At 27.0% G+C, this 15,497-nt stretch overlaps 2 protein-coding genes across 2 annotated transcripts; one reads left to right on the forward strand and one right to left on the reverse strand.

The window, feature by feature from the left end:
* Window positions 1–5,702: 5,702 nt before the first annotated feature.
* Window positions 5,703–9,558, reverse strand: GO595_008828 (Sec23/Sec24 trunk domain containing protein; the record flags this gene model as incomplete). The annotated part of the gene is made up of 2 exons (XM_067922446.1): window positions 5,703–6,169; window positions 8,157–9,558. 2 exons carry the CDS (start codon window positions 9,556–9,558, stop codon window positions 5,703–5,705), a joined length of 1,869 nt encoding a protein of 622 aa, XP_067771067.1.
* Window positions 9,559–9,869: 311 nt separating this feature from the next.
* GO595_008829 (uncharacterized protein) lies at window positions 9,870–11,933 on the forward strand (the record flags this gene model as incomplete). The annotated part of the gene is made up of 1 exon (XM_067922447.1): window positions 9,870–11,933. The coding sequence occupies one exon, from the start codon at window positions 9,870–9,872 to the stop codon at window positions 11,931–11,933; it is 2,064 nt and encodes a 687-aa protein (XP_067771068.1).
* Between the last annotated feature and the right edge of the window lie 3,564 nt (window positions 11,934–15,497).

Genomic DNA, 15,497 nt, shown 5'->3' on the forward strand with positions numbered 1-15,497 from the left:
CATATTATTTGATGTTCAAGTAATTCTTTCTCTTTTTGATGATAATTTTTCATATTCTTTTAACCTCATTATTTGCAAATCGTTATATTCATCTTTTGCTTCACGAATAACAGATTTTAATTTATGTTTTGAATTCTTGAAAGCAATTGAAAAAAATGAAAAAGAATTAACTAAAAGTAATTATAAAATTTTAGATATTTTTGCACAATTTCTTTTAACAAAATCAACTCAAGAATCCGATTATCTTCTAGAAAAATTACTTGAACAAAACATAATTAGTTCGGAAATTGTTAAAAATAAGTCAACATTATATTTTGCGCAATATAAAACTTTAGAAGAAATCAAAAATTCGGATTACTTAGAATATGAAACACCTTTTTGGAATGATTTTTTTGATAACTATGAGCAAATTTCGAAAGATAATTTTAAACTTCATAAACAATTAACTTATGAAGGGGTTAATCCATTAAAATTAGCTATAATAATCCGAAATGACGAAATAGAAAAGCTTCAAAAATTATCATCTTCACAAAATGAATTTGATTATAATCAAAAAATTAAACCATCACTTTATGAAAGATATACTTTTATTAACAATGATACTATTTCACTTATTGATTATGCAGCATTTTTTGGATCAATAAAATGTTTTAAATTCTTATTTTTGAATGGTTCTAATACAACAAATACAGGTAAATATGCAATTGCTGGAGGAAATTTAGAAATAATTCATATTTGTGAAGGGAATAAAGTAATATTTAAAGATGCATGTGATGCAGCAATTGAATATCATCGCAATGATATTTTTAAATATATTTATGAAAACAAAATTTTCGATATAAAATATTTAAATGATTTAGTACGAAAATGTATTTTATATAATAATTATGAACTTTTAAAATATTTTATTGATAAAGGAATTGAAATCGATGATTCTATTATCAATGAAGCAGCAAAGAATGGAAATTTGTTTCTTGTTAAATATTTTTTTGAAGAAAATTATATTCCAAATGATATTTTGGTTTCAATAACAAAATCAGGAAACATCGAATTATTTAAATATATTCTTGAGCAAAGAAAAGTTAACATCAATATCAAAGATATTTAATATTTTTTTATAGCATTTATTTCGAAAAAATTGGATATATTTAAATTTATTGGAGTTTCTTATCGCCATTTAATACAGCTCTTATGATTGCCTCTGAATATGGATATACAGAAATTGTTAAAATACTTCTTGAACAGGAAGGAATTCTCATTAATAGTAGAAATATAATTTTATATCATTTAAAATTTCTTTTTAAAAAATGATATATGAAAATAATTTTCGGAGTTAAAGTAGATTATTTAAAACAGCAATTTTTTTGACATCACAATATGAAATAGTTAAATTGCTTTTCTACCGTAAAGAAATTGATATTAATCCCAAGGCTGTAAATTTTTTCAATTTAAAATTTATTTTAATATTTTAATATTTTGAAATAATGTTTGGAAATTATTTAATATATTTTGGAAAGCATTAATTTATGCATCACAAAAAGGTTATACCGAAATAGTAAAATTACTTCTTGATCAAAAAGAAATTGATATTAATGCCAAAACTATTTATTTTTTGCATTTAAAATCTCAATTTATAAATTCAGATTTCAAAAATATATTTGGAAATTGTTCAAAACATTTGATACAGCACTTATTTTAGCTTCTCAAAATGGACACACAGAAATAGTTAAATTACTTCTTGAACAAGAAGAAATTAAAGTTAATATTAGAACTATTTGTTTATATTATTTAAAATTTATTGTAATAATTTGATATTTTAAAACTATATTTAGAAGTTATTTAAATTATTTGAGACAGTACTTATTTTAGCTTCTCAAAATGGGCATACAAAAATAGTCAAATTACTTCTTGAACAAAAAAAAATTTATATTAATGCTAAAAATATTTGTTTTATTTATATGACATTTTTTTTGATGATAAAATATTTCAAAATAATATTTGGAAATTATTTAAATTATTTGAAACAGCACTTATGAAAGCATCTTATAATGGTCATATAGAAATAGTTAAATTACTTCTTGAACAAGAAGAAATATATATCAATGCTAAAAATATTTATTTGTTTTATTTGAAATTTATTTTAATAATTTTTTATTTCAAAATAATATTTGGAAATTATTTAAATTATTTTCGACAGCACTTATTTTGGCGTCTGCTCGAGGTCATATAGAAATAGTTAAATTACTTCTTGAACAAGAAGGAATTGATATTAATGCTAAAAATATTTATTTGTTTTATATAGAATTTATTTTAATAATTTAAAAATTCAAAACAATTTTTGGAACTTATATAAAATATTTTATACAGCACTTATATGTGCATCTTGGAATGGTCATACAGAAATAGTTAAATTACTACTTGAGCAAAAGGAAATTGATATTAATGCTAAAAATATATGTTTATTATGTTCAAAATTTATTTTATTAATTTTATGTTTCAAAAGAACATTTGGAAATAATTTCAAATGTATGAAACAGCGCTTATTATAGCTTCACAAAAAGGGTACAAAGAAATAGTTAAAATACTTCTTGAACAAGAAGGAATTGATGTTAATGCTAAAACTATTTATTTGCTTTATTTTGTGTTTACTTTAATCATGTGGTATTTATAAATAATATTTGGAAATTAATTAAATTATTTTGGACAGCATTAATAACTGCACGTAGAAGCAAACATAAAGAAATAGTTAAATTGCTTTTCGAATTAAAAGGTGATGAAGTAATTGATGAATTTAATATTTGTTCCATTAATTGTTCACTTCAATCACTAGTTATTGACCAACAATATTTCTTATATTGCAAAATAAATAAAAATAATAGTCATATAGATGGAAGAATTCCATTACAGAAACAATACCTGAACGGTAAATTTTCAGTAATAAAATAGGTATTTTGTGTTTTTTGTAATGATTTCCGGAAGAAGAACATTATTCCTTATAAGACATAAAAGATTTTGATTTCCAGGTGAGGTGGCGATAAATATTTGAAATGTTTACTTCTATGTAAAGCACACAACATTGGCGTTTTTTTTCTGAGCTGGAAAATGAGGTCACTTAATCAACATTGCCATCTTTTTACCCACAAAAAACCTCTCTAAATTATTTCCAATGTTTGACAACTCTGGTATGGTCCATACAACATATAATTCAAAAATAGAAAATGATTCAAATAATCAATCAATATATTTTCAAATATAAAATTTACTCATGCAAATAATTTCAGATCTCAGCCAAGAAAATCTTGATTTATCAATTAAACAAACTATGGATTTATTTGATTCAAAATATCCATTTACATTTAATCATGTAATTTGTGGTTTAATTTACTCTACTTTCAAATCAATGCGAGATAATAGTGATATATATATAATGTATTTGAAGGCAGTTCAAACCAAAGAAGAAGGATTAACACATAACATCCCTAAGCTCCTTGATCAATTTGGTAAGTATATTGTTCGCTTTAAAGAAGGGGAATCATACTATCTTTTTAATGAAATGATAGAACAACAATTAATTGATGTAAAAATTCTTAAGAATATTCAATCATATTATTTTTTGCATCTTAAAACAAACATTTTTGATGACGATCCACTTAGTAAAATAGTGATAAATAATTATGATAAACTTTCGGAAAATAATTGGGAGCTTCATAAGAAATTAATTAAAGAAGGAATTAATCCAAATGAAATTGCAAAAATAATTCGAAATGACGAAATCGAAAAACTTCAAGAAATATCATCACAAGATGATTTTAATTTTAACCAAACAATTAAACCATCACTTTATGAAAGATATTCATTTATTAATCAAGAAAATATTTCATTAATTGATTACGCAGCATTTTTTTGTTCAATACAATGTTTTAAATATTTGCTTATGAATGGTGCAAATGTATTTAATGCAGGTAAATATGCAATTACAGGAGGAAACATTGAAATCATTCATTTATCGAACAAAATAATTCATCATTTCAAGATGCTTTTGAAACAGCAATTAAATTTCAAAAAAATGATATCTTATCATAAATGACTTCAAATATTTGAAATTTCAACACAATTTATGGAATTTTTTTAATTTGTTTTTAACAATTTTTATGATTGTAGTTATCAATGGTTATACTGAAATTGTCAGATATCTTCTTAAATATCAAGTTATTGATAGTCATGTTAAGGATAATATATAATTCAACAATATAAAATTTCTTTGTATTATTTGGAATTTATATATAATGTTTAGTACTGCTTTAATGCATGCAGCATTAAGCGGTCATATAGAAATAGTAAAATTATTACTTGAACAAGAAGGAATTGTTATCAATATTGATGATATCTATTTAAACAATTTTGTAACTTATTATAACATTTGATGTTTTTTCTGATTATTTAAAACACTTTTTATATTAGGCTTATTAAATGGGTATAAAGAAGTTTTTGTATTATATATTAAACGAAAAGGAATTGATGTAAATATTCTTTAAAATATTTTGAAAATTCATTGTAATATTTAGAAATTACTTATCAAATTTAATACAGCACTTCTTCTAGCAACATTAAATGGTCGAATTGAAATTGTTAAATTACTTCTTAAGCTTGATGGTATAAACATTAATACTAATACTATATATTTAATTCATTTTCATTTTATTTTATCATAATAAAGTCTCAAAATAATATTTGGAAAATATTTAAATTATTTTATACAGCACTTATGATTGCATGTGAATTAGATTATATTGAGATTGTTAAATTGCTCCTTGAACAAGAAGGAATTGATGTTAATGCTAAAGATATTTATTTGTTCTATTTGAAATTTATTTTAATAATTTGATATTTCAAAATAATATTTGGAAATTATTTAAATTATTTGAAACAGCACTTATTTTAGCATCTTATTATGGTCATACAGAAATAGCTAAATTACTTCTTGAACAAGAAGAAATATATATCAATGCTAAAGATATTTATTTGTTCTATTTGAAATTTATTTTAATAATTTTTTATTTCAAAATAATATTTGGAAATTATTTAAATTATTTGAAACAGCACTTATTTTAGCATCTTCAAATGGTTATACAGAAATAGTTAAATTACTACTTGAACAAGAAGGAATTGATATAAATGCTAAAGATATTAATGTTTATAATTTATTTTTGGAATTTATTATTACGACTTGAAAGTGAATTGATGAAAGCAAAACATAAAGATAATAATGATATTGTTGGATTAATACTTGAGCAAAATAAGTTTATTCTACAACAAGAAAAATTAGACATCAACGATAATGTTTCAACTGATCGTAGAGATAATTTCATACCAAGACATTGTACTTTTGAACAAACTGGATATAAACAAGTACAACATAATAAGTGTTATAGGTGTAAAACATGTATGTGCAATTACTCAATTTGTGAGGAATGCGCAAAGGTTTGTCATAAGGGACACCAAGTAATTTCAGTGGGTAGTGAAAAAATGTTTTGCGGATGCGGAGCAGGTAATTTCGCGTCCCCATGTAAACTAATTTCAAAATGTAAAACTCAAAATAATAAATAAAGATTACATTAATAAGAAAAAATAAAACAAAAATTTTACTTTTCTTCGTTTCATTATTATTTTTAATTGAAATAAAAAAGTAAATTTATTTGTTTTTACCAACCATACATAATAGCAGGATTAGATTGCTTAGTGTCGTAGCTTTGGAAGCCATCGCTTCTCTTTTCGCAGCAAACGCGTTTGAACGCAAAGACAATTCCAACAATCAAGAAAATCGAACATATGATTAATATGATAGCAATGATTTTCTGTGCCTTAGAGAAAGTTGCTTCATACGCTTCCTTACATGTTCTTTCAGAAAGTGCTGGTTCATCCCAATACTTGCAATCAAAATATTGTTCAAATGAAGAAGCAAAGTCTGGATTATCATTAAACTCACGAGAGACAAATTCTGTAAGGGAAGATGTTATTGCAAAAAGAACAATGATATTTAAAACAATATAAATCGTAAAAAATATATAGATTGTTGCAAGAAAACATTTGAGGGATCTATTTGAGGAGAATCCTGCAAACGTTGAAAACACGAAAATAACAATAAATATGACCAAAGTAATGATTAAACCTGTTCTAAGTGAATTATAAGAAATGGTTTCTGAAGAATGGTCAAAAATATATAATAACATTGAAATTAGTGCAATCATAGATCCCATTGTAATAAGATTTAGTATTGTATAACCAACACCACCAATGTACTTAGAGCAATTCACCATGTGCACGTGTACGTTATTTGCCAAATAACCGTCCGGATGGTATTTTAACGGTCATTTCATGAACGGTGACAATTGTCAAATTTGCAAATTTTTGAAAATGATGTTGAATGCAACGATACGAATTAATTCAATTTACTTGTTATAATATTAAGAATTTTAAAAGCATTCAAATTTTTGTTGTATCGCATGCGTTATTTTTTATTTCCATAGAATATTTATAAAAAAGATATTTGTTTATTTGATATTTCAAATTTATATATGAAATTTATTTGCATTTTTTCAAACAGCACTTATTATTGCATGTTCAAAAGGATATGAAGAAATTGAACTTTTTCTTAAATAAAAAGGAATTCCTTTTTATCTATCGATGGATATTAATGCTAAAGATAACAATGGCAATAAAGCAATAGATTTGGCAGGTAAAAATTTTAATAATAAAATTGTGTCATGTATAGAGGCAATTAAATCATCTTTAGGGGAACAAAACATATACTCAAACCCCATCGGAAGGAGTTTTCCTACAAAAAACAGTAGTAAAAAACAGAATCCGATTTCGTGTAGTGAGTACTAATAAATGTGTTTCTTTAATGTAAAACAAAATTCTAGTTTTATATAACTCATACGCAAGTGAGTAAACTTTTATCACATCGTACATTCCACCAATTTTATATAAATAAAGAATCTGATGTATTAAAAACATCGAATCATTTTGTTTCTTTTGTATATGTTTAGTGGATAATATCAATGCTTCTTTCCATTTTCCCTCTAAAACTACTTAAATGATAACATTGTCTTCGTAAATATGTATATCAGATTCTGGTGACCTAATACCTTTAAATGTAGTTTATAAAAAAGACATCCATAACAATTTAATTGGTATAACATGAACTTGATCATAATTAATTTGCTAAAATTCTAATACTAACATTACATCATGCTCATAAAGGGAATTTGTAAAATGTTATGTCAATGGATATTTTTTGCTGTCCTGTAGTGTATGAATTCTAAATTGAAACCATCAAAAATATTTTCAAGGAAATTTTAATTAAAAAATTTGAAAAATATTTTTATAATATAAATTTTATTCTACAAATAATATTTATATCGACTTAATTGCCTTTATCCATTTTTCCAATTGGGGTCCACCACCCAAATCTTCATCTTTAAGTAATTCGCTAAATATTTCTTCGCGTTTATCGCCTTGTAGTATAATTTCCACCTGCAAATATTTTGCGCTTAAATTCCAACAATCGTTTATCAAATTCCTTAAATTTCTATTTTCATTTGTATCCAAATTTGGAATTTCCATTTTAACTTTCGAAATTTCATTTACATCGAAAGTATTCTCCAAGAAGTCAATATTTACATTATTACTTATCCATATATAAATTCTATCAAACGTATGAACTAAGAAACAATTTCCTTCGGCAAATGATTGTTTCGTTAATGGCACAATCATAAACCCATCGATTTTATCCACGACAAACATTCGCGGATATAAATATAATAACAAATCAATTATATTAATCGAACGTAATCTAATTAATTCCGACATTCGTCCGTCGGAACCGAATTTATGTTTTAATGAACGCATTGATGTACTATATAACAATGAATGAACCAAATGATATAATGAAACAAATGTTTTATCATTTGTGGAGAATATTTGTGAAATATCAATGTTTAATTGTGACGTATTAATACCTTTCGATAATGTTAAACTTATGAATCGTTTCGTAATCAAATTAATTAATGATGATTCATTAATATATCGATATACGTCATATAAATTAGTCGTCGTTATACAATTAAATGTAAATACACGAATCATTCGTCGACTATTAATGTCTGTATATATCATCCCAACTTGAAAAGTAATGTTCTTCGGTAAATTTCCTTGGATTTCAATCTCAAATGTGATCGAGTCTTCTTTCGAAATGATCGGAAATGATATTAATGTGTTTCGTAAGATACAATTCGTATGTTGACGAAAAACTTTGAGACCATTCGTACAGCGTAATCGTAATGTACAATCATATAAATATTTGTTGGTTAACGTGTGATATATTTCCGAATTCATTTTCTGGCGTTGGAATTCATTAAAGTCTTCGTAATGATGAATTTGACCGCATGTTAGTCCAGAAGGAATCGCTAAAGTGGAAATATCAGAGTATTCAGCACCCGCTGTGAAGACATGAACAGATACATTCGCATTGTTAAGTGATATCGCAACGTCTCTATAAAATTTACCACTTCCATCCGGTGGTGATTTAAGTAATGAACTTTCATCAGTCGCTGCACGTGGTCGTAACAAATGAATTCCATATTGAGGCATACGTGTGAATCCGGAAATGATTATGCCGCCGTTACCATTGAGTAATTTATTTGCCAATAAATATGCCGACCCTAAACAATGCCCATGAACACTCTCAGAGGGAACAGTGTTTAGTAATGAGTCGATTATGCTCAAGAATGACTCCGAACAGTTGGGTTTGAGCGGAAATAGATTTGTAAATTTGATTGAAAATGGTGGATCAGTGACATCAGGAATAACATATTCGGTACAAGTTTGAAGATCAAAGATGGATACATGCGTGCTCATGGTCATTAGACCTATATGATATTTATCTGGAATTGATGGAAATGCTGCCTTGATTGAACTAAGAAATTGGGACGTAAAACCTATAGAATAAGTAGGGTAAGACATGTCGATTAAAAATAAGAAAAGTGGTTCTGATCGAATTTTGATATAATTTTGGGGAGCAATAACATCATAAACTGATAATGAAAATTCTGGTTGCGAACCAAATGGTATATGAGTTTTGTCTGTTATTTCATTAGGTTTACCACAAATGCCACAATTCCAAGTTTTACCATCATTTGATACTTTGCAATTTGGACAAAGGTATCCATGACAATTAAAACACCTAGGAACTTTGTCTTGTGAGTGATCAATTTCTTCAACACTTTCAACAAGAGCTGGGCGTAAAACCAATCCAAACGGAAATTTGCATTGTTTAGTAGTATCACGATTTGCAGGAAAAGCTTGTGTTACTGTTCTGAAATAAGGTGGTTGTGGTGATACTCCAGGAGGTGTTGCAGAATCCAGTATTTTTGGATTTGCCCATGGAAATGTAATTCCTACTGCTTGAGTTTGAACTGCATTTTCGTAGTTAGGTGATTGGGGAACTGTTGGTGGCTGTGTTGCCTCCATCTCAGGATTTCTATATCTCCTTGCCATTTGAAATGTACCCAAAGTCAAAAACCGTATTTTTATTCGAATGCAAAAAAATTGTCCAAATCAGAGAATGAATGATTCCTTTCTTCTAGCAAATAAATTACCAAAAATTTTTGATTTCTTTCTTCCTTTTTCGTTTTGCTTTAGTTATGGAATCAAATTAAATTAATGAGATCTAATTTAAAAAAAATTGTAGTTAAATATTGCGTTTTTCAAAACATCGTCAATGTATTAAAGACATGAAACTTCGAAATCAAATACAGATTGGAAAGAGCTTGAATGTTTTTTTTTTGGAGCAATTTTGTCACTTTTTTATGTATGGGTTCGAAGACGTAACACTCGAATTTATTGATAAGTTACGCAATGTTCAAAACTACCTTAAATGTGATTCTGCATTTTCTGAATTGGAAGACTTTTACATCCAAGAAAATAGTTTAGTAACAGAATCATTTTATGATGAAAGAAAATACGAGCTCAAATATTTTTATACCATGATATTTTTCTTATTCCAGTTTCCAGAGCAATCTAGTGATCCAAATTTTGTTTCACTTTATAAATCATTTTATATTAATAAAGCAAAAGGTAAAGGTATCCAACTACCAGATATCTATGAGCTCACAAATGATTGCTTATCACAAACCAATCAATATAGTTCTAGTATAAGGGATATATTAACATTCAGTTTTATCCCATCATTTGTCGATTTTTTTCTTACAGATTATGGGTGCAAACTTTATATAGATATTCTTAAACGGTATAAGAATGATACAAAGAAGTTTAATTGTTTAGCTCGTGGTGTTTTTTTCTCACCATTCTTTTTGAATTTTGTATCTAATGTCTTTTTACCAATTCTATCTCCGATTCTCGATCAACGTGAGCCTCCGGATCAAGAAAGTATCATAAGCGCCCTTAAACGTCGATGGAATTCTCATCTTCATCTTCTTCATCCAATAATTCGTGATGTACTTAATGAATCAAAGAATCCTGCAAGAACTTTATCCGAAAGTTTCTTTGAAATTGCTTTGACTATTCCAACAAATTCGAGATTTTCGTATACATTTGCAAATGTTTCTTTACTTATTGATTTCTTTCAAAAACCAACGGAAAGCTTTCTTCAGTTCCTTCGTAATTTTCTTACATATAAGTCAAAAGATTGTGTTCTCGGCGATTTTTTATTTAACGAAAGATTAAACGTAAAATTTGATTTTGAGCCGATAACCGCCGACCTCACAAAAATATTTTTAAACGTGCAAAAAACCGTTCTATCGGCAGTCGACTTTTCCGTTATAAACGTTCGTCTTTGTAACAGTACTTTTGTGTTTCAGCCACAATTTTTCCTTGCTGAAGATGTAAAACGTTGTGAGAACAAGGATAATGACCCTAATAATGCAACTGTTAATGCTGAAAGTAAAAAGATGGAAAATGCTCTGGGACATCTTCTTTTCTTATCTGATAAAATACCAGTCTTTAAAGAAGCCCCAAGCCTTGACATTGAATCCTTTATTTTAGAGTATCTTGTTAATCGAGGTCCATTAGAAACATATTCTAATCGCTGCTCATGTAATGAAGCCTTAAGCATCACCAATTTTGATCGAATTGGTGATCTTTTGGATAAACTAGAAGCAGTTTGTATTCAGCACAAGAACAAAACGCGATTTCCAAATCTTAATTTTTTACAAGAAATAAATACCCAAATACAAATCATCACCTCAACCTTAAAGCCAATGAGCAAACAATTGTATTCATTATTGTTATACAATGAACTCAAACATATGCTTCCGAGTACAGTATCTGATCTTCAAATCCAAAATCAAGTCGAACTTAATGCACAATTCGACAACTTTTATGGCTCATTAGCCCCCAAATTCAAAGGCCGTCAAACCTATTTGCCAAAAGTTCTATATTCGATACTCACCGAAAATATTCGATTTGATGAATACACTAACCAACATCCAGAACTTACTGAAGTTGATCGAAAGATCAAAGGATACTATAGAGAGCATTTATCTGAGGTTCTTCAAGACAAATACTATGGTCTAGCGAAAGATATCAAAGATAACGAAGAAATAATGGAGCTGATAAAGTACGCAGTGAGCGAAAACAGCCCATTGCGCATGCACAACGCGCTTATTGAGATCATAAATAAAGCAAATATTTTATTGCACGAAATTGATACAGGCGCAGGTGAAGATCAAAGGCTACCATTTAACATAGCAATGTTCGCACAGGCTGCGGTGTATATGGACAACATTCGACTGGGTTCATGCTACACGTTCTTGAATGAGTTTTGTGACAATGAGATGTCAAAAAAGGTCTTCCCACAAATAAATTCTTTGATGTCACCACTGAAAGTGGTTATGAACTCTGCTAGCAAATGATTATTAAATACTTTGATTCGTTTTGGCTGGAAAATTTTATGAAATTTTGGGGAGAATTTTGTTAAAATTTTTATTGCATTACTCACATCGGTTTTAATTAATTGTGTAAGAAGGTTAAAAATATGATATTTTATGTTTATCTCAAACCATTTTGTTGCAGGAGTTATTCAATTATTTTGGTGTCACCCAATTGAATATTTCATTTCCAAATACATTAGTTACTATTAATGTTTATGCTTTTGGTTCATGTTCGAACTTAACATCTATTATTATTCCAAATTCAGTAACACAAGTCGGTGATTATGCATTCGTTTCATGTTCCTCTTTACATTCTGTTGTAATTGGGGAAAATGTCGAAAATATTGATAAAACTTCCTTTGAAAAATGTTCTGCTTTGCAAAATATTACAATTCTTTGTCCATATATAAAAACAATTGTAACTAATCTAAAAAATATTGAAAATGTAATCATAGGTGATGGAATACCAAAAATTGAAATGAATATCTTTAAAATCCTTCAAAATTTAAAAACTGTTATTGTTGGAAATAGGACAACATTACTAGACATCGAAGCATTTAAAGAATGTGGATCTTTGAAAAGTATCATACTTCCTGATACATTGACGACAATAATGTGTTCGATTGTTGTTATTCTTTAGAATCAGTTATTTTTGGGAATAATGTAACTACAATTGGCGATTATGCATTTTATATATGTATAAATGTTTACAGTAATAATTATTCCAGATAAAGTTACTTATATTTGCGATCATACCTTTAGTTATTGCTATAATATAACAAATTTAATTATTCCAAATTCAGTAAACTCAATTGGTGAATATGCTTTCATGTTTTGTCCTTTAGTAACACTTACGATTGGAAGTAGTGTACAAGAAATTGGTTCAAATGCATTTTATCATAATAATATTTTAAACATTACTATTCTTACTCCATATATGTCAATGAAACAGATAGTGGAATATTGTGGTAAGAAAACATTAGAAAATGTTATAATTGGAAATGATGTTACAGTAATAGATGATTCTGCATTTGATTCATTTCAGAATATAAAAATGCTTATCATTGGAAATAAAGTAGAAAAAATTGGTTATTATGCATTTCGTAACTGTGAAAATCTGAAATGTATTACAATTCCAAATTCAGTTATCAAAATTGGTGATTATGCTATTCAAAGATGTTATTCATTAGAAACATTAACTATCGGATGTAATGTTAGTATGATTGGTGAAAGATCATTGGAATCAAATTCCAATTTAACAAATATTGCAATCCTTAGTCCATATATATCAATAAAACTAGTAGTTTCCTCATATAAAAAGACATTGACAACTGTTATCATTGGTAATAATGTAACAACAATCGATGATGATGCATTTTCTGGGTTTTATACCTTAAAAGAAATTAATATTGGAAATAAAGTAGAAATAATTGGCGAAAATGTAAAATCAATTGATAATTATGCATTTATGCTCTGTACAAATTTGCATTGTATTAATTATTATGGTGAAGTTGAACCTCGTTATAAAGATAATGCTTTCTATCAAACAAACATTTATAAGCCTTTAATGCAAATATTAACTGTTAGATTTCCAACTGAGGTTAATCCTATCAAACGATCTATGGGTCCACTTGCTATAATTATTTGTCCAACACGCGAACTTTGTCTTCAAACATATTCAGTCATTCATAAGATGAATTCAATTATTAATTTTATTGTTGCCGGTATTTTTAATTGGTGGTGAAAAAGTTAATACAGAAAAGAAACGTATTCGAAAAGGTATTAATATTTTAATTACTACACCATCACGCTTTTTATATCATCTTCATAACACGCAAAATTTCAAATCTTTTCCAAATTTACAATTTTTAGTTTTAGATGAAGCCGATCGTTTATTAGATTTAGGATTTTTCAAACCCATTACAGAAATTATTGAATCGTTACCACCACGACAAACTATTCTTATCTCAGCCACATTAACAGAAGACCTTAAAGCGTTAACAAATTTATCATTAAACGATCCCATTACAATTGGAGTTCATACAGAAAACCAAAAGATTTTTCAATTCCACCACAACTACAACAAAGATATCTTCTTGTTGATATTCGCCAACGATTAGTAATGTTAGCATTATTATTACGATTAGAAATAACGAATGCACGAAGACGACATACTGGGATGAAAAGTATAGTATTTATTAATACATGTGATTCAGTTGATTTCCATTATCACTTTTTTAGTTTCTTTGATTTTAAAACAGATGCAGAACGTGGACATGTTCCACGATTACAATATAATGAAATGCAGAAACGAAACAAACAAGAAGCCACGATTATTGATATCCATTCCAGCACAGATAATGATGAAATTGGTTCATATTCTCCATATTTAAAATGTCCAATATTTCGAATTCATGGGAATGTTGAACAAATTGAACGATCTAAAACGATAAGTAAATTTACATCAGAAGAATTTGGAGTATTATTTTGTACTGATGTCGCATCACGAGGTTTAGATATACCAAATGTAACTACTATTATCCAATATGATTCACCACTTGATAAAGAAGAATATGTTCATCGAATAGCGCGAACAGCACGTATAGGTATTGAAGGAATATCACACATTTTTTAAGTGAAAATGAATTAAGTTTTATTCAATCACTTCAAAACAGTAAAAGTTAATATTAAAGAATATAAATGTAAAGAACTTATTAAAAAAGGAGTTTCAGCAATGAAAGGAAATAATGAACAAAAAGCAATTAATGGAATGAAACAAGAAACAATGTCAACAGTTGAAGAGAATGATTTAAGTGAAATGGCAAAAAATGCATGGCAAAAAACTATCAATGCTTACGCAACACATAAAGGAGAATTAAGAAATTATTTCCAAAAAGATAAATTGGATAAAGGTGCGTTACTTGATTCGTTTTGTATTAAGGAAACACCAAGTGAAATATCAAATGAAAGAAAAGAAATGAGAAAATTAATGAAAAGATTAAAAACGCCAAGACAAATCATTGACGAAACAATGTTATTATTACCTGAAAATGCTTATGAAAATAAAGTGTCCGAATTTATATAAAAAAATGATTTTTAGTAAAATAATAAAAAAGAATATTTTTGACACTTTTATTTATTTAATTAAGAAAAATAATTTTTATAAATTTATGTCATTTTATAATTTATTAGTAGGTCGGTAAATATATTGTTATAATAATTAATTAAATGAATTAAGTTTAAAAAGTTTTGCATAGTATTCATATAGTAATTTGCAGATTGTTATATATGTTAAGGGAAAATTTTTATGATATATTTTTTTAATAAAAAGAGTGATCACTAAAGAATAAACCAAAAAATATTTATATAATTAATTGTATAATAATATTTAATCACAAATATATATAAAATGAAAGTTATAATATCGTTGTAATTAATGTAACATTTCTTATTAATTAATATAAAAACATATTCCATAAAGCAATGGTTTTATTGTTTGGTTAAAATCAAAATCATTTTGTGATGATATTTCTCAATAAAATTCTA

The sequence above is a fragment of the Histomonas meleagridis genome (genome assembly GCF_020186115.1).
Source record: "Histomonas meleagridis strain 2922-C6/04-10x chromosome Unknown contig_72, whole genome shotgun sequence".
In the NCBI taxonomy this organism is placed as follows: Eukaryota; Parabasalia; order Tritrichomonadida; family Dientamoebidae; genus Histomonas; species Histomonas meleagridis.